This window comes from Pyrgilauda ruficollis, unplaced genomic scaffold (assembly GCF_017590135.1).
Source record: "Pyrgilauda ruficollis isolate IOZ18807 unplaced genomic scaffold, ASM1759013v1 scaffold24, whole genome shotgun sequence".
Lineage (NCBI taxonomy): Eukaryota > Metazoa > Chordata > Aves > Passeriformes > Passeridae > Pyrgilauda > Pyrgilauda ruficollis.
In genome coordinates, this window is record NW_024523648.1 from 223,974 (window position 1) to 242,838 (window position 18,865).

At 39.9% G+C, this 18,865-nt stretch overlaps 1 protein-coding gene across 1 annotated transcript in view; it reads left to right on the forward strand.

Moving 5' to 3' along the window:
* The window catches only part of SLC35F1 (solute carrier family 35 member F1), a 230,176-nt gene extending 216,684 nt beyond the window's left edge, over positions 1-13,492 (forward strand). The window contains exon 8 of the mRNA XM_041469895.1: positions 12,369-13,492. Within this exon, the coding sequence (XP_041325829.1) occupies positions 12,369-12,593 (225 nt within the window). The 3' untranslated portion in view covers positions 12,594-13,492. The remainder of the gene's footprint in view (positions 1-12,368) is intronic.
* The last annotated feature ends 5,373 nt before the right edge of the window (positions 13,493-18,865 follow it).

Below are 18,865 nucleotides of genomic sequence, written 5' to 3' on the forward strand. Positions count from 1 at the left end.
CTCTGCTCCCATGAAGCTGTACTGGCTACATGCCTTGCATCGAAGCAACATAATTTTCAAATTTCTGTAAATTTATTTATTTCATTGGTTAGCTATTTGAATTTCCTCCTCCAAATTCTCAGTTAAAAAATAGTTAGGTGTCTATATGTAAAGAGCTGCCTTGAGATGGAAAGGAGTTAAGTGTGTCTTTGGTCACACAAATTCCTGTGACAGAAAAGGCCCCACCCACTCACCCTTTTTGTGATGGTGCAGGATCACCTTTTTGTGATGCACAATAAAAAAGCTATGAAGTAAAATGACAGAAGAGAGTAGGAGCTGGAAAACTAAATGCCTCCCACCAAGATGCACAGCCTGACAGATTTTTAACAACACAGCACAGATATGGCAGCTTTTTAAAATACTGCATTTTTAAAAGGATGTCTTCCTTTCACAGTGCTATCTTGCAATAGATTCATTAGTTGCAAAGCATGAATAGTGAAACATGGATATTCACTTTTGGAGGGCATCAAGAAGGGTGTAAATGACGTGGCATTCATATTGCAGAAGTTATGATAAAAGCTTTGATTTCAAATATACTTTTCTGACACTAACTCATCTAAATGTAAAGTTTTTTATCTTGTTTTCTGTCCTTTTAGCTTGGGATTTTTTCATTTGGTCTTATGTTAAAAGACTGCACACAACAGAACTGATTTGAAGCTTTCTAGGAAAATTCATTTTTGTTGAAAATGCCTAATTATCAAAACAGGAATGCTAAGGGAACACATCTTAGAATTGATCATAGAATGCTCCAAAGCAAACACCAACACCACCCCCTTTTTATTGTGGGTAGCTTCTGAATCACATCTTTCTATCTCTTAGTGACACACCTTCCTGCATACCTCAAGTATTAAAATGTAAAATTTATAAAATTAGTGAAGAAATTATTAGGGAATTGTTCAGAGATCTCTTAAGCACACCACAAGAGTACATTGTGAAGTGTAGTTGTTACAATCAGAAGGAAGTAAATAGCTTTTAATTCCTACCCAGTATGAGAGCTCAAACATATTAGGGGAACTCTTCCTGTTACTGGAATTAACTCTTGAATGATAAATCTTCAACAAAACCATATTGATTTTAAAGGTGCTGGTGAATATGGGTTGGAAAAGGAAAGCTGGGGGATCACAGCAATAAAGATACATAATATCAAAGAACCAGCAAATGGATTGCAAACTGCAGAGTGCAAAAATATTGTAGCAAATAACTATCTTTTTCTTTATCACAAGAAAAAGTGCAGACAGAAAAAACATAATGGAGCCACCCTATCTAAAGAGATGGATCTTACTGACAACGTACTTTTTCTAAATGATGCTCAGTGAATATGAAAGCAAAGACCAAGAGGCTAAGTTTTGTAATTACTTGAGGGGGAAAAAAAATCAGCATAAATAAAAACCTCAGCATTTCCCAAGACAAGCATATTTTGAAGACAAGGGAGTACAATAAATGTGTTGAGTTACATATCTCAGCAATAATTTGCAACCCAGGAGAGAAAGCAAAAAAAAAAAAAAAAAAAAAGAATTAACAATTCAGCAGTTGCATTCAAAAGCTTAAGGTTCAGCTACTGAAAATCTGCAAGATTTTGAAATTATGATTCTTTGAGTTGGATGCTATTTCCACCTTTGTATAGGGAAACAAGGAGTAGAAGTCCCTCAGAGATGTAGGCAGAATCATCTTTGAGAGAAAATGCTAAGGGTTAAATGCAATAATTTCATCATAAATTTGTTATGGAACTGAGTAAACTCTATTTCAAGAAGTGACCATAAAATAAGGTAGGATATTTAGGAACTGTGCAAAGAATTATGTGTGGCCTACAAATTATGCCATGGTCTATGAGCTGCCAGGAAGGAACATACATAAAATCTGTTTTGGTATACAACTGGATTGAACAGTCGATTCCAGTTGTGCCTCCTACCAGCCAAATCAGTGAATGCCACTGACATACAGGGTTAAAAAATCCACATCAGCTTCTCTTTCCTACCAGAATGGGGGACTGGATTAACACACAAACAAAACATCAGTTAGGAAACATCACTTTTACATGCTTTCAATCTAAGCAGTGGAGTATTTTATTAGCTTCTATAACGTCTACAAAAACATCTTTTTATCTAAACTCCCCCTTCCCACTAAACTGGAAGCTTTCAAACCCATGATATGGGATAAATATTTGACATCAACATTTCTGACAAGCAATTTTATTAGCTGGACTAAACTTCTGGAATAATTCCCACCACCTACATGAATGAAGTTTAGCGAGGAACACTGTTAAAAAGGCTCATAATGGATCTGAAGGAGATTTTTAACAGCTTTAACTTACAGTAATCTGAATTTTATATCTTAAGGACAAGAGGACAACTTGTAGGGGAGAACTCCAGATGCAACTGGACAAAACACCTGTTTAAAAAATTGTTAGAAATAAACAGAAAACAAGGAATCACAAAAGAAAACTAATACTGTGCAGGTAAAAAAGAGAGGAAGTGAAGTCTAATTACTGTAAAAGATAAATCAAGCTTGGCAATGAAGATGAAAGTGAAATAAGCAGCAAAAAGTTCTTGTATTATCAAGAGAAGAAATAGTTTTGCTGTGCAAGGACAGTGGAGGCAAAAATTAAACAATCTTTCACTTGGCACCAAAACAAAATTGGGACCTTCTGTCATATTCAGTAAGGATGAGTTAAATGTGAAGACAGCGCACTATCTTCAATAGAATGGAAATTACTATGTCAGAAGTAGAAACAGAACACAATAATCTGAATGCTTCAAATTTGATATGGAGTAGGCAATAAAATCGGAAAAAGACATCATTAGGAAGATTGAGATAAATGGAATATTGGATAAAATGCAATCTTATTCACACATGACAGATAATCCTGTCTAAATCTGATGTCTGTCCGATAATTTAACAGATTTTTCTAGGGAAAAGTCAAATGCTAGGCCTAATGTGCAAGGCTTTTGTGCAGTGCAGCACAGAAAATTATCAGTTAAGGTGAAGAACAGGATTAGTGATGTAAAGATTGGAAGCCAGGTGAGAAACTAGCTAATGAGGACAAAGGACAAGGCAATGTGCTGAGAGAAACAGCATGCTAGAAGGAACTCGCTGATGGAGGTCCCAGAGCTGGTCTGAAGACCAGCCTTGTGTAGTGACTGTAGTAATAGATTTGGCACCCTCAGTAGGAAGAAGAATTAGAATAATCAGGCAACTAGAACTGGCTGACATTGAGAAATGCTGTGAAGCACAAAGTGCAAGGCAGTGTCTGTGGCAACAGATGGGAAGAATTTGAGCACAGTTGTGACAAAGCTGTTTCCAAATGAGTCTGTCTAGGTATTTCTGGTATTGATGGAGAAGTGCTAATGCCATAGGACAGGACAACTTACCATCTCAGGGATAGCACTTTTCTAGCTACAGGGTTTTTTTCTGTCAGCTCAAGACTGCCAAACACAGCTTTTCTCTTATGTGCTCCAAAGCCTTGACAGAGTAACCATATGGCCCCTAACAATGTACTGAATATGCAGATCCCTAAAAAAATCTATTGTCTGTAACATAGCTTTGATGGGTTGGGAGGGACTATGGTACCTTAACATATATGAATTAATCTATAAATTCACAGGAAGAAAATGAGAATTGTTTGATCTAATGATACAAGAACATATGGGTGGAAACTGAGAATGCATTGAAATTAGAGGGATTTTTTTGCTATCATAACAGGGAGGTTCCAGGATAATTTCAAATAGGTTAGTGGGAAGTGGAAAAAGATCCCTAATAATGCTTGCTTGAGAAGGATTTGCCAGATGGAATATGTCATCTGATTTTAAGCAGTAATGGGGGCTTGGATTTGACAGCTTAGGGCATGCTCTCCATTCTGATTCCCTCATGCACCTGCCTTGAGAGTCGACTCAATTGAGAGCTCTTGGAGCTCCTGAAGTTTGGCCTCTCCTTGCCAGTAACAAATGTCACACTACAGAGAGCCCTGACATGAAACAGCCATGTCACACTCCCTCCAGACAGCTGGCATGGTCACTCATGGCAAGGTAACTGCAGCTGCATGGTCCTTGTTTCTCAGGGTAGGAGTGCCCCCCATTTGCATCACCAGGAGAAAAGAACACCATTTGGGAAGGAATTTCTACTGGAATGTATTGTTACATTCAGCAGAAAAATACAAACAAAGAATCCAAGATGAATCAGTTATTGTAACTGCGGTTTTGAACACACTGAGCACAATTAGCCTCATGTACAGTAATAGAGAATCATTACAGCAGACAGCTGCTGCTATATTAAATACTTGCACACAAACCCAAAAAGACACATGGCAACTGGCAGCTGATAGAGAAAACCAACAAAGAATACTGAAAGGTAAAAGTGGGGAGGGAAAATTGATTTTATAAGCTTTTCTGTTGTGCTCCTCCTTTTTGTATTGAGAACATCTGAAACCATAGGTCCTTTACCACTCTCTTGCCAAGTAATTGGTATAAAATAACCAGAAATGAATCCCCCTTATGCCATAGTAAGGATGCTCACAGGAAATTAGAGAAATGTAATAGAAGTGTTTTAACTACACATAAAAATCTCTTTCCTACATAGATAAGATTAAAACAGATTGCAGGACTCATTCTACCTTGCACTTTTTAATTAGACAGACTGCTGGTACCGCAGGGGTACTGAACACAGGCTCCTTTTTTCTCCACGTCTGATGTCAGAGGCAACAAAGGGAAAGAGAAGAGAAAGCAGCGTTTCCATCTCTCCTGGCACTCAGGAAATGAAGATAAGCCATTTCACACAAATATTTTGCCCTATGAGGCATGTATTTAGAAAGGACAGGCTATTATTAATTTTTTCTAAGGATGACATTTGAGAAGCATGAAATTGTGCAGCTTTGTGCAAAATCAGTATTTGCCTTACAGCTGCCTATGTCAAGCTCAGAGATTTTTGCCAAAATGCTATTAGTTTTCTGCATAAGTTTGTTTCATTCCACCAATGAATTCCAGGAAATTTATTAAGTTTCCTAAATTTTAATAAAATTTGTGGTCACAGTTTTCCAGTAAAACCTCCTAATTTTTCTCCCTTGTAGATAACCTCAGCATCTAAAAGGTAAGACAGCTTAGCTGTCTCCCACTGACCAGTGTTTTACCAATTAAACTGCACCCACCAGCAAATATCATTCAAGAACTGAAAAAGAAGGTGCTGCTGTATGACAGAAAGCATAGATCAGTATGTTTTACATAGAGTAAAACATGCAAGCAATAGAACAGAATCAGCTGGAAAATACAGAAAATGTGTCATCTGGTTCCTTGTCATCACAGTTTCTATGCAACATTTGCAATTCAGCATAAGCCATAGTAATGGACAGCATTTCATCTGAGTTAGATCATATTGAGAGTGCAAGCAAGCATCAGGAACTGAGAAGTATGGCCTTTCTGCCATGCATGAAATGACAGGAAAAACCTCCTTTGGCTTCTTTGTTTTCACCAAAAGGTAAAAAGGGTTTTCACTGTCAGGTTTTCACTGTCATTCAGGCAAACCAGATACTTCTCACTTTGGGTTCTGCTGGCATGAGTGATGTGTTGAGACAAACCTCCTTCATTCAGGGATGATCAAAGATGTGGAGTAACTAGCTACACACTTCACTTTTCATCCCAGCTGTGTTCAAAGGGCAAGACAGGGCTTTAAGTCGTCATTTAAGGCTTTATCCTCATGGTTTGCCTAAGAAATAGCTGGAGGTCATTTAAGTGTGAAGATAATGAAATCTTGCTGGTAGTGGACAAACTTGCTGTCCAGAAGTTATCATCATTACTGAAGCTGTCCAGAGCCCCTTCGTGCCCTTCTCAGCAAGAGAACCAACATTTCTGCTCAGACATTCCAGCTTCTGCAGTTGGTGAGCAGGGAAGGCACTCTAAACCATACCTGAGTGGTTTGGGTCCCTTTGGAGATTTCTTAAAAATCTCTGAGAGGTCTGGCAGGACACATAAATGTTCAGGTGGATTTGTTTTTTCTGTTTCAATGCAGTGTAGAAAACTCACAGCAACCTTCTGGTGTGTCGTGCCATTTCGGGTTACAAAATACGGTGTTTCACTGCTGGGGGCTGCTTCAGTTTCTGTTGACAAGCAGATCAAGCTCTGAATCTCAAAGAGGTATCTTCCTCATAGGCTGGGACAAAAATAGTCAGCAGTAGTTTAAATCACAGTGCTGATCCAAGGCAGACTCAGTCAGATCCTCATGGGTGTGATCCAAGGCAGTCATCAAAGAGCTATGACTAGGATGCTGGCTCCTGTTACTATTAATAAAGTAATATGGCTGCAGCATCCAGCCACACAAGTGAAAGCACTGTGTGAATTCCTAGCTCTCAGAGCCTTCAGCCTTCTGGTACTGCTGCTGGCTGGAGAGTGTGTGCATCCCACAGTGCAACTTCTGCACTTGGTCACAGTGAGCTTCATCTGCTATGTTGGAGGTGGAAATAGAAAATTGTGGAAAGAAGCCTCTCGATCAATTTATCAAACAGAGTGGAAATGTCTGTTTGCTATATAAAAGATAATGAGAGAAATTTGGTTTTAACTCCCTTCACTAGTCTGCTCAGGTATTCATGTGTGAAATTACTCAGGGGAAAAAGGCATAAGTCAGTGAAAGAACACCTGTTGGCCTTAGCTTTGATGGGCTGTGCAGTGTATGCTACAAACTGAATCAAACTGGAAAGCAGAGTTCACTGCACTGCACAGACCCACAATGGGAAGGAAGAAGGTGGTGGAACTGCCTGTCTGGAGAGCATGGATTGTGCCAGCAAAAATATGGAACTAGATTAATTCCACCTGATATGTATATTTTTACCCCTCTTCATCAGTGTGATTCTGAGGAGGTCACTTTTCTCTGAGATTTAAAACTTGAATTAATGGAACTGATTTCTTTATTCATTTATGCCAAAATGTGGAGAACTGCCAGATGAGGTAGAGAAAAAGGTAGTTATTCCATTTCATGCTTTATCACTGAGTATGTGAAACATGACAATTATAAATTTTCAGTTAGTACTTTAACAAAAACACCTTTTTATAGACTTGAAAAGCACAGTTGAGTTGCCACAGGCTAGGAGCGGGGGTTCATACTACCCACCAAGAGATTCAGTGTGTGGCTGCTGTTTTGAAATACAAATGAGTGCTGGAGTGCTGCAGCTCAAATAGTCTGCTCCTGCAACTATTTCCAGTTCAATGGACTGAGTAAAACAGAATTAGCATTTTCATAACCATTGCAATAATGTTCAAGATCATTATCATGATGGCTGAGCGAGAACCCAAAATTAGCAAATCGTTGAATTTCTTTGTCTGTGTGGGCTTTTCTGCAGACTCACATCTGTCTCATTTTGTCACTCTGGATACTGTTTTGCCGTGGTGTCAGTGGTAACATGGACATGGACATCTGTGACAGCCAGAACTACTTATCTGCAGATTCCCTCTGCAGGAGTCAGTCAGCACAGCCTGTCCTAGATGTGATTTTTCCATGCTGATTTTTCCATGTGATTTTTCCATGCATGTTTCTTTAGGCTTTCCCTTCTATATTCATGACCTGTGTTCTGAAGAATGGCCTGGTCTCTCCAGACCAAGGCATGAATCTACTACCTTCTAAATAGTTTTTCTTTCTATTTTTTTCTTCTCCTTTACTGTCTAATCACTGTTCATCAGATGCACTCATTTCCCCATTAAGAAACTTCCTTTTCTCCCACCTTTCCAAGGGGATTACTTTAAAGCATAAAATTATCAAGAGGAAATAGTAGAAACATTTTACCTATAGTGATTTCAGGATATATGAAAGACAAGTTTCACATGGACAGACAGTAAAAAATAGAGGATAAAAAACAGTAGGGAGAAAATTTTGAAAGGTTTAATAGTTTATTCTGGATTTTTAAAAATACTAAATTTGCAGGTGCCTTTATACTCATCTTCTTTGTTTTAGGAACCTTGTGATGCTTGACTTACTCATAATTTTCATTCACTTGCAACAAAAATGCTATATATATAAGCTAAATTTTGTTTTGTGAACTTCATCTACACTTGTCTGTAGCACTGCAGATATGTTTGGGTTCTTTTCTTTTTTAAAGTCAAAGACTTTGCGCATAGATAACAGAAGGAGTAATTTCACCTTACATTTGCTGTGATCAGCTGGAGCTTGCTGCTGCAGTGGTTTTCCTGGTGGGGTTCTGCACACTCTGGAGCGGTGCCCCTATTCCTGCAGCCAAGCCACCAGCTTCCACAAGCTCATCTGCTGAACCTGACTGAGCAGATCCATTCAAGTCCTGGGTTCCTAATGATCAACTCAAATAAATACCAGAAATGTCCACTCACCAGAATCTGTGCTTGTTTTGATAGGCTGACCAAATCTTGTTAAGCATGTTATCTTGTTATATTTGTCTAGGTTTTGCTTTGTGTGTTTATCTTCAAATTGACAGGCACCAAAGATGTGCCTTTTACATGCTGAAAGGTAATGTTAGTTTAATGTAGGCTATTCTTACCACAGGTACTAAATGGTGTCTAGAGAAGATATTTTTTGTGTTTTCTTAATTTTTTAACATTTATGAATATCATTGTATGATCCGTATTAAATACTATTGATTGAGGAAGCATTTATAGACACACAGATGTCAGAGCAGAGCAGACATGATCAGATCTGTAGAGCTGATTTAACTATTTGATTTGACTGCTTAAAAAGCTTTGGCAGATGCTTTTCATGTCAGTGATGAAATCTGAAATATTGTAGGTAAGGCACTTTCCCTGAAAAAGAGCTCTCTGCCTTCTCCTCAGAGGATCCCTATTCCCCGTTTTTATTCTGTAAACTCGTCTTTATTCAGTAACCAAGTGTAATTATCTCTTTTAAATGGGTAAGAAACTGAGGATCATCTAAAATCATTCTGATTCACAAAATAAATTTACAGGTTGAAAATCAAATTCAGGGACTCAAGAATGTTAGGTCATTGACCCCACCGCAAAGTCATCTGGTCTCTCAATAAACTTCATGGATGAGCAAGTTTACATATGTAATACATATGTACCTATAAATGTAGATATGAAATCCACAGTAAAACTGTTTAATGATATGGAAACATGAGTTGACTTTTAGTCTGCTTAGGATGTGTGGCACTCATTAGCTAATTTGAGCTAACCAGTTTCTCTTCACCTTGTAACTCTTTGGGCAGTTATCCTGCTTAGCATGGAGGGAAGGATTTGGAGAGGCATACAAATCTGGATATTTTAAAAATATTTTTTCTTAGAGGAAATATGTTTCTGTAGAAAGAGGTAATTCAGTGAAATGAAGCACAGTATCATTCTTAAGCAGCTTTTTAGGCAGAGAGAGGAATTACACACTTCCCAAGAACCTACATTTTGGTTCTGCAGTTGCATAAAGTGGCAATGAAAAGTGATCCTCCCTCACTTCGTTTCTTAGGAATGGCTCTTTCCTCTGGTTTTAAATGTGTTTCTTTTCCTGCCTATTAATAGCAAATCTCAGTAGATGAGGTTTACAGAGGAATATTTAAAAAAACCTCCAAAACCTGCACAGCAGTAGAGTATGCCTGGAAATCGTATCTTCCATAAATTGCAGGTTTCAGCTGAAGTCTGAATAGCATAGTACAGTGAACATCAAATTTTGTTTTTGGGAACTAGGTCTGCATCTTTCCATTGCACTGGTGGATTCACTGCTGTTTTAATAGGAGGAAAATATCCATTTATTTCAAAGGGGTTTAGATCAGTTTGACAGAGTATTGACAAAAAACACAGATTTGTCAGATTTGTCATGTACTTCAGTATATATTCCTATAGTAACCTCACTATCTACCTTTCTACTTCAGTGTTGCAGAGAGCTGCTGCACAAATGAATTCAGCCTGAACCTTGTTTCTAAGGAAGGTAAAAAAGGATGGAATTGTCATAGGACTGTCAGAGTCCACATCTCTTTGAGCTAGCTGTGCACAGATGCCAAAGACAAACAGACCTTTGTTTAGATTTCCCCAAGCTTGCCCAAACCCTTTCTCCCAGGCTGGAGAGCTGCCATGAGGGAGGACACTACCATGGAAGGAATACTTTCAGCCAAAAGAACCCACTGGCAGGAAGCCCCTGAGAGAGGAATGAGAGGTATGGCCAGGAGAAAGGGGATATGGTAGAGCTGGAGCCATGAACCAAAGCAAAAATGATTTGATTTTGTCTGGGCAGCTCCTAGAACAAGAAAAAAAGCACATTTAACTGCTGAAAGCCCCAGAGATTCCTCACAGCAGGACACAAAGCAATCACAGACCTGGCTGGCACTCTGGCTGTGCAGTGGGCCAAGCCAATTGGCGGGCTGGGGTGAGAAATTCAAGCATAAGGTGGGAATGAGGGACAGTGGGAAACTAGAGATGGGAAACGAGATGCATTTGGCTCCTGAGATTTTCTCAAGCTTAGTCAGCTTCACTGCTGCCAAGTGATGCTCAAGTTCAAATACAAAGTGAAGAGGGGAAGAAAGTGCTGAGAACAAAATTGTACTGAAAATGGAGGGGGAAAAATCAGCCAGAAGCTTGAAATTATTGACTTGTGTTTGATTGCCACGTGGGGGAGATCTAAGCTTAAACAGTCCTATCAGAGCTGTGTCACATGGAAGGAGTCCTTCAGCAGACTCTGGGTGAGGCTCAGCAGTGTCTCTGTGGCTCTGGGATAGCTGGGTGTTTTCATCAAATTGTGCTGCCAGACAACACATGAGGGCCTGGTGGCATACATGTAAAAAAAAACAAAAGCTGATGAAAAGCAAAATTCTTCCTACCCTCTAATCCTTCTCACATTCTTTAAAAACCTTCCCCATTATGGTATTTTCCCTGTCGAACGTGCACGCTGGGTGTGGGAAACGCACACATATCAGCATGGGTGATGTGTCCAAAGCTTTCAGAGATACTGAGGGTTCTGTAAAAAGACCAAATGCTTCCTCAGGCAGGAGGCTGGATGGAGGTTTTGTAGGTTTATGAAACAGTAACAAATTAACATCACTACAAATTTAGCTTAAGCAAAATTTGTTTTCTCCACAATGATAATTCCTTTACGCATAAAAAGCTGAATTGCTCAAAAAATTCCAAGATAATACAGTCCATTCTGTCTGTTTTGTGCTGAGCTAAGGTGATCCAGAGGAAACAAGTGGGCATCCATCAAAGCAGAGTCAGTCAGGATTAACAGACTTGCAGACACCTTTACATAAAATCTTGAAGTACCTCATGGAGCAGCTAATAGCAGGTTGCAAGTAGTTGATGGTGTTCAGGTACAGATTCCTGACAGCTGCAGAATACAGGCACTTCTGGAAGTTCCACTGAATACAAATCATTTATATCCTCAACAAGGTGGCTGTGCAATTTGTCCTTCATGGTTTCTCACACACAGAGCATGCATGAAGAAATAACTTGTAGTCTAGGATCAGCAGACAAGTCACATGGGCTTAAAGCCATTTTTGTGTCCCCTGTAGCCGAACCCAGTATCTAAAGCTGGTACCCAGTGGTCTGCGCTTTTGAAACCCTGTCTTTGCCTTTAGCTTTATCTGCAAGGGCTAACGAGTTGCCAGAAAGGTTCTTTGTGTTGTATTTTTAGTTCAGACACAAGTCTGTATATGTCAAAAAATTCAGGCTGACCTCTGATCTAGTGAAGCTGTGTGCCAAAATATGTGTACTTGAGCTTTCAGTTAACTGCCCTCCATGTGTACTTTCAAACCTCATGATGTTGACCTAGAGCACGTTTCACAGCTGAAGTTCATCTTATCCAAACTCACATTAGATCTTCTAGCACCTGCTTTCTATTCACAAGCAAGAAATACTGCAGACAGGGTAGTTTTTAAGTGCCTTTATTAAAAAAAATATATAATTCTTATTGAAATTATTATTTAATTATATTTTTATATTTCTAACAGCATATTAACTTCACAGACGTGGTTTAGCTGTAACTGTCTTCAGATTTGTCCACTGCCTGTCTGAAAATTGTAAATGATGGTACCTCACACTGGAGCTGGAGAAACTTGGACTTGGAGGAGTAGCTGGCTTGTGTAAAAGCATGAAAAAATCAGCTTTGGATCCGTGACCAAAACTCAGCTTTCCCAAGTCCCAGACAGTCAATACTTAACATGCCTGGCCAGGGGAAGGCACTAGTTAGCTCTTGGTTACAGAGGACAGGGGAATTGGTGGGAGTAAATTAATTTTCAAAGAGTAATTCCCATAAAAATTCAACATCCATATGACAGGGAGTTTGTTCTGTGCAGCGCATGCCAAAACAAGGATCTGTGCCTAACCCTGTCTTTGGGTCTTCATGAACTCAGGGTAATTGGTGCTGTGTCTAATGACTCTGCTGTTATTTCTGCTCAGTTTTCAGGACTTTACTTGTTGTCATTCTTCACGATCCTTGTTGGGCTGATGCTCTACTCCTCCACATCCACCTACGTAGCCCAGGATCCTCGGGTGTACAAGCAGTTCCGAAATCCCTCCGGACCTGTTGTAGACCTGCCAGCCAGCAGCCAGATGGAGCCTTCGGTGACATACACCAGCCTGGGGCAGGAGACAGAAGAGGAGCCTCACGTTAGAGTTGCTTAAACCCAGGGCTGTTGATCACCTATTGACAGTGGAGCTCGTATATCCATTATCTCTGTATTGTACATAGAGAAAGGTATTTACCAGGTGCAGTTACACTGGTGAGCTGCAAGGTAGCAAATAAGGAAAGCTCATACAAACACAAATTAATTGTTCCAGGGTGTTCCTTGCAAGGAGATGCCAGTCCCTCGTTTACGACATGAGCAGCATGTTTGCAATACAAGCTGCTGTGTAGGAATCAGTTAATGTCAAACTACCTGTGAAAGATATTCAATACGTAAGATGAAATTACAAAAAAAAAGGAAATTAATAGAAGGGCGTTTTACACACACAGAGTGATCATATGCCTAAGCCACATCAGTTGTGGAAAAAGTACCTTTTTACAGCAAATACACTTTGTGCAGTCACTGTTAATTTCTCTCTAAAATTTGTTTGTTTGCACAAAACAGATGGGTTAGTCGTGGTAACAACCCCCTGATACATTTTTGCTAGCACCTTGGATTTGGTGAGGGAAATACAATGAGTTCTGTGCTATCTGTCTAGTTGCCCTTTCTAGGTAATCTGATCCATGAATCCAGAGAAGGGACAACTTCCAATATCCGTCTCTATTCTAGGAATAGGTATAAGGCGAGCATTTTAGCCTTTCTATATTTGCAGAAGTGAAGTACTCAAGCATTGACCTCTCTATGATCCATGGCAGATTTTCTAGTGGCCAAGGTTCTGCATCAGATGACAGGGAGTCAATTTCTCTGTAGTCATGACTCAACACAGATTTCTTACTTTTAAAATTTTAACCTGTAGAAAGAAAAATACATTTTCTAGTTTCCTATGTATTGTACCTCTCCATGGAAAGATGACATATCATGTGGATCAGGGCACTTATTTTAGATACTCAGTGCATCGAGGGTGCCTTCTGCTCTTCCAGTTTGCTTAGTCTCCCATGGTTCATTATTCTAACAATAGCTATTTAGAAATGTGTCAGTTTTTCACCAAAACCCACAGATTGTAAGAATCAGGAAGATTAAGGGAGGAATTCATGAACAGAAAGACTGGACCATCTGCTGGTGTTGCCGCAGTAGCACAAAGGCATTTTACTGGCAGGGTGCACCAATTATTTTTCATTAACTGTGAAGCAAGCAGAAGAATTCAGCAGTTTTCTTACATTCCTGGGGACGTGTGAAAATAGTAAGGGTGTGCTCCACACTTCTGTATACAACTGTACTTCTGCCTCAGGAGCCTTACCTTCTAGAATGGGGAAAATCTTAGTCGCCACCATGAAAAATCCATTTTTGTCTGTATGTTTGCTCTTCTGAGAGCCCAGTACAAGGAAATCATTATTTCAGTATCCTTTATCTATTTGTAATTTAAAATTAAGAAAGACGAGGTGTTCCTGTGTCTAACAGTAAGTGAGGAATCTAGGAGAGATCTTGGTTTCATTCACCAATCTGCCACATCTTTACATGAATCCTTGGGCATGACTTACCTTCTGTGTGGCTGAGTTTCCAATCAGTGTATATGGAAATAATGACATTTTACCTACCTCACAGAGGTGCTATGGGACCAAGTTATTTTAGAATGCTTTAGGATCTTCAGAAAGAAGGAGTTTAAGAAGTACATAACAGTGCTGTAAAAGTGTGTATACATTCATCGTATTTGAAAATGGAGTTTATGGCATGGTTGATGAATATTTTGCTTGTGGGCATAGAAGGTGAATTTGATTTGAATGTTATTCTGCTGAAAAAAGACTGTTTCAAGCAAAAATGTAGGCCTTCATGTTTGAAAAATACAACTTACCTATTTCTATATAAAAAAGAAGAAAAAAGTCAATCTATACATTGGAGATTAGAAAGGTCACACAGTTCAACAAAGCAGGATGAATTTCTGCTGAGGTAACAATCATTTTTTATAGTCCTGTTCTGCTTTAATACAGAAGGAACTTCCCTGAAGCAGACTGAGAGAAGTTTATATATGCATAACAGACATGAAGTGGCAAATGTCAAAATGCTCTTGAACAGGAGAAGTATGCTGTGTCTTATTCTTACAATGGAGAAGAGGTAATTTCTTTCCCAGTGCGTTTAGGCTGTCTGCCACAGCCCTGCTGCACCTAAGGGAAGGTTCTGCAGTATTTCCAAATCATGCCCAAAAGCTTTGGTTGAGATGCCTTGGTACTAAACTAACAAGTGCATAGTTTTTTCCCCTGCCTTCTGTTTTTTTTTAATCTTTTTAGCACTCATGTTTCCGAACCTTTTTTTCTTAAACTATGGAGGATTAAAAAAACACAAAAAAAGCCCCACTAGATTCCTGCAGAAAAACAGACTCTGTATTCTGGGGATATTAAGGAAAGTCTAAATCAAAAAAATAAAAAACACACAAGAAAAACTACCTGACACTTCAAGATCCTTGAGTCAAACCCTGTGAGAACTTCGACTTAAGGTGGATTTCATACATTCCCCAGGAGAAGGGGTCTGATTACAATCATGGCTCACTCAGGTACCCAGAGGCATACTGGTGGGCACCTGTCATCTCAGTCTTTTTTGCTACCTTTTGTACCAATTAAATACCTTTCTCTGAGCGTTAGTCCCCGTGTTGGTCTGAGAACCTTGAGGATTGTGTGCGTGTGTGTTTCATGTTTACAGTTCCTTCCTTTTGCATAACTGTTTTGATTAATTTCCTTATTAGTATTTATTTTTAAGCCAAATGTTTGTAGTCCTTCGGCCTCCCATTTTTCTGACACTAACTTGTAGACGTTTATTAGAGTCTTCTGTGAAACAGCTGGGCAGGAGGCAGCTCCTGGCCGGGTCACGGGGCTGGGAGATTTTCCTTACGAGGGGTTGCGATCCATGGGTGGCTGAGAGGTGCCACCAGGCTATTCTAAAAGGCTCTGCTGTACAGGAATAAGTTATGAATGTTTCAGTGAGCGCTCTGCAGCCAGCCACCATGCCCTGTGCTTCTGGTGCAGGAGGAGTTTGATGTGCAAAGCAGGGCTGCTTCACTGTCTGTGTTTCCCCATGAGCAAGGTGGATGCTCGGATTAGCGCCAGTGCGCTAGTCCTGGATGGACCTCGAAGGAAAACAGTAGTATGGCTTTACAAATAACTGTGTTGACTGAAAAACTAGGTCAGTGGAGGAAAACATTCCTTCTGCCCGCTTGTGTTCTGCAGTTGGAGCCCTCCGTGCGCACCAGCAAAGGCTCAGCTATCTAACGGCAGCTACTCTCCGTGTTGCGTAGGACGTCTCTAGCTCTGCACAGCTCCTTGCCTGGACAGACTGAAACTCTCTGATACTGCTGGTCCTGGGCAGCCCTTAGCAAGACTGATGTAATTTTCTGATACCGGATGAACACCCTCACTGGGAGACAGACCTGGTCTTTGTTCCAGCTATAAAGTTTCGAAACACACAACGATAGACCAAGCAATTAAAAATTTTGCACCACTGTGTCATAAGAAGAAGTTTCAATGTATAGTGTAGAGATTGCTAACTTGTGCTATTAACATTTTGACAAGCGTGTAGTATCGTTTTCTTTCTTTCTTTCTTTTTTTTTTGAAAACCATTTAGTATTCCTGAGCTAGCTACAAATATAAATTTTACCCCATGGGTAGGATTTTATTGTTAAATGCCATAATAAAGCACACTAATCTTGACACTGCAGATGGAAGTATGAACCAAAACCAAAACCAGGCAAACAAAATCCCAACCCCAAATCCTGCATTGAGAAGCTGAATAAATCTTTCTCCATTTTGATATTTGCATGCACCTATATGGACTGGCTGTGGCAATGTAATGCCTGTATAATGTTTTCAAATAAAAAAAATAAATGCTTTATGAAAGCAGGGTTGGTGGTTTCTTGACTGTTTCCTTTCTGCTATCATAGCCTTAAACGATTTTTCAGAAGTGTAAATCTTGAATTGCAGGGAATAGTTTTTCACTGTACTCAGGGCTTCTTCCCCTTGTGAGGTGTTAACCCAGAACTCTTTCCAAGGTGTCTAAGAATAGCTGCCATCAGGCATCCTCAACTATCTTGCCTGTCCCCAGAGCGCTCGTCCAGAAGGATAAGAGTACTCCTGCATACCCTGTCTTAACCTGCCATTTCCCTAGGGCTGGCTCAGGTATCCTGATTGTCACTGCCCTCATTTGGAGACAAAACCACTCTCTCCACTGCCTTCCAGAAATTATTAATTAGTCTAGAATTAATCTGGGGAAATTAATCAGTGTAGAATTAATCTGATAAGTGCATGGTATTGAAGGGCTTCTCTGGCAGAGGTTACAGAGTGCCTGCAGCTGCCTTTCCCAGCCCTCCCTCCCAGGCTGCCCTACACAGCAACACTACACCCAGCTGAGGAAAGAAAGGATGGAGAAAAAATTTAGATACTGGGGGGACAGGAGTGTCAGGAGGAGCAGAATTAGGATAAGAAGGAAAATAAGACTTTGACTCATTGAAAGTTCAACTGGACAGGAAAGGAAGATCCTTAGTGTGTGAGAGCAAGGCATTTTATAAACATGTATTCATTCACTTCTAGGAGTGTTTGCCAGCATATGCACCTCTCCATCCCTCTTTGTCTGATGTCTCCCTGGGAAACTTGGCATCAGTATTTCTCACATACTTCATTGCTGGGAGTATAAAAGGGAATGGAGAGTGGTGAGCTCATTTCCAGCCACTTGCTGCACTGCAACTGCACAGAGCCCAGATGTTACAAAGCCAGCAGCACCCATGTGCTGCACCCGTGTGCTGGCTGATGTCTGATATTCCACTGTGAATGTCTCCTAAGTTATACAGAAACTGAGTTAGCTTGCACAGTTTGATCATACTAACAGTTGATTTGCATTTTCCTCTAAATCTTCTCTAGAGACTCTCTGGCATTACAAAATTATCCTTTTATTGCCTGGCTAAAATTCTGCCTGGGTGCTTGAGTCATATGAATAGTAATTGCATGGAATTACCCTAAAAATAGATCATAAATAGGCATTAATGAATCTTTCTGTTCTTAAATAAAACACGTTTTATCACTGAAGGACACTCAATCAGCTTAAAGCTGCCAGTCTCCCTTTGTTTTTGTTTATTTAGAACTAGTTCTCCAAAACATTACAAACCCAAATCTGAATGCTTAGCAGCAATATGTTGTGGCATACAAACAAGGAAGCAGTGCTTTTACAGTTAGAAAGGTTGTTTTGTTATGTTTGCTCTGCAGTTATAAGCACAATAATTGTCACATAAACAGTAACTAAGCCAAACCGTTGTGAAAGGGAGAACCTCTGCTTGCGCAGCCATTGACCTGTTCCCTCAGCAATTGCAAAGTGGATACCAAAAGCCAGCAATGCAGCAATAATGACAATATTGGAGTAGAGCATTGTCCTTGTCATCCTCCTCCTCCTGTTTGAACTGTAGGATCATGCACTGTGGTATTTACTATTAAAAATCCTGCTGTCTGGAAGATACTAATTCTACATGGCAGGGATCACTAATCAGTGATTAGTCATGTACTGGCTGTGAGCCACCAACAGGAGACAAAACCCTACAAATTGGCCACAAAAAGCCAGTGGTAACCCTCAGATAACTTGCTCTGCTAGTATTTCAATTTCACTAAAAGGCCCAGAGTATTTTTTCAGAGTGATCACTCTGATGGTCAGAACATCTTCCACAGCCTTAGAAACCACAACAGGTGCCCCGTGATCCCAGTGATGTCACTTAGCTGGGTGCAGGGAGCAACCACTACCATTGTGCTGCCTCTCAGGGGCATTTCCCTCAGTGAGGAAGAGCCCCTGCTACCACTGCTATGATACAGCATCCAGTAGGAGGAAAGAAACTGGCTCAAAGCAAATCTTGAGGTCTGAAGTGAAAAGTCAGCACTCTGTGTGGTGCTTTCTGCTCTAAAACCATGCATTTGCTATTATTTGGGTGGGGTTTTTTTTCCCCTTATCCTATAAGTTCCATTTTTAATTGGAAATTATGCCCCAAGTTCCTCTGGTACTCATGATGTCAACATTTGGCCCTTTATTAATAGTTTAATGTGTGGAATCTCTTCAAGACTACAGATATTGTCAGTCCTACATGCTATATTTGTAGGTTGAGGCTAGGTGAAGCTGATTTTATGAGATTTATAAATTTTATTCTACTTAGATTCTGATTTATAACCTTGAGCTATAGTTGACTTTTTTTGTGACTCCTTATTGTGTACAATGTCCTCAGGCAATTTCCTAGTGCTACCCTCATCTTAATAATGCATTATTAATTTCTTACCGCTAAATACATTATTTATATTAACTACTGCATTTTGTTCC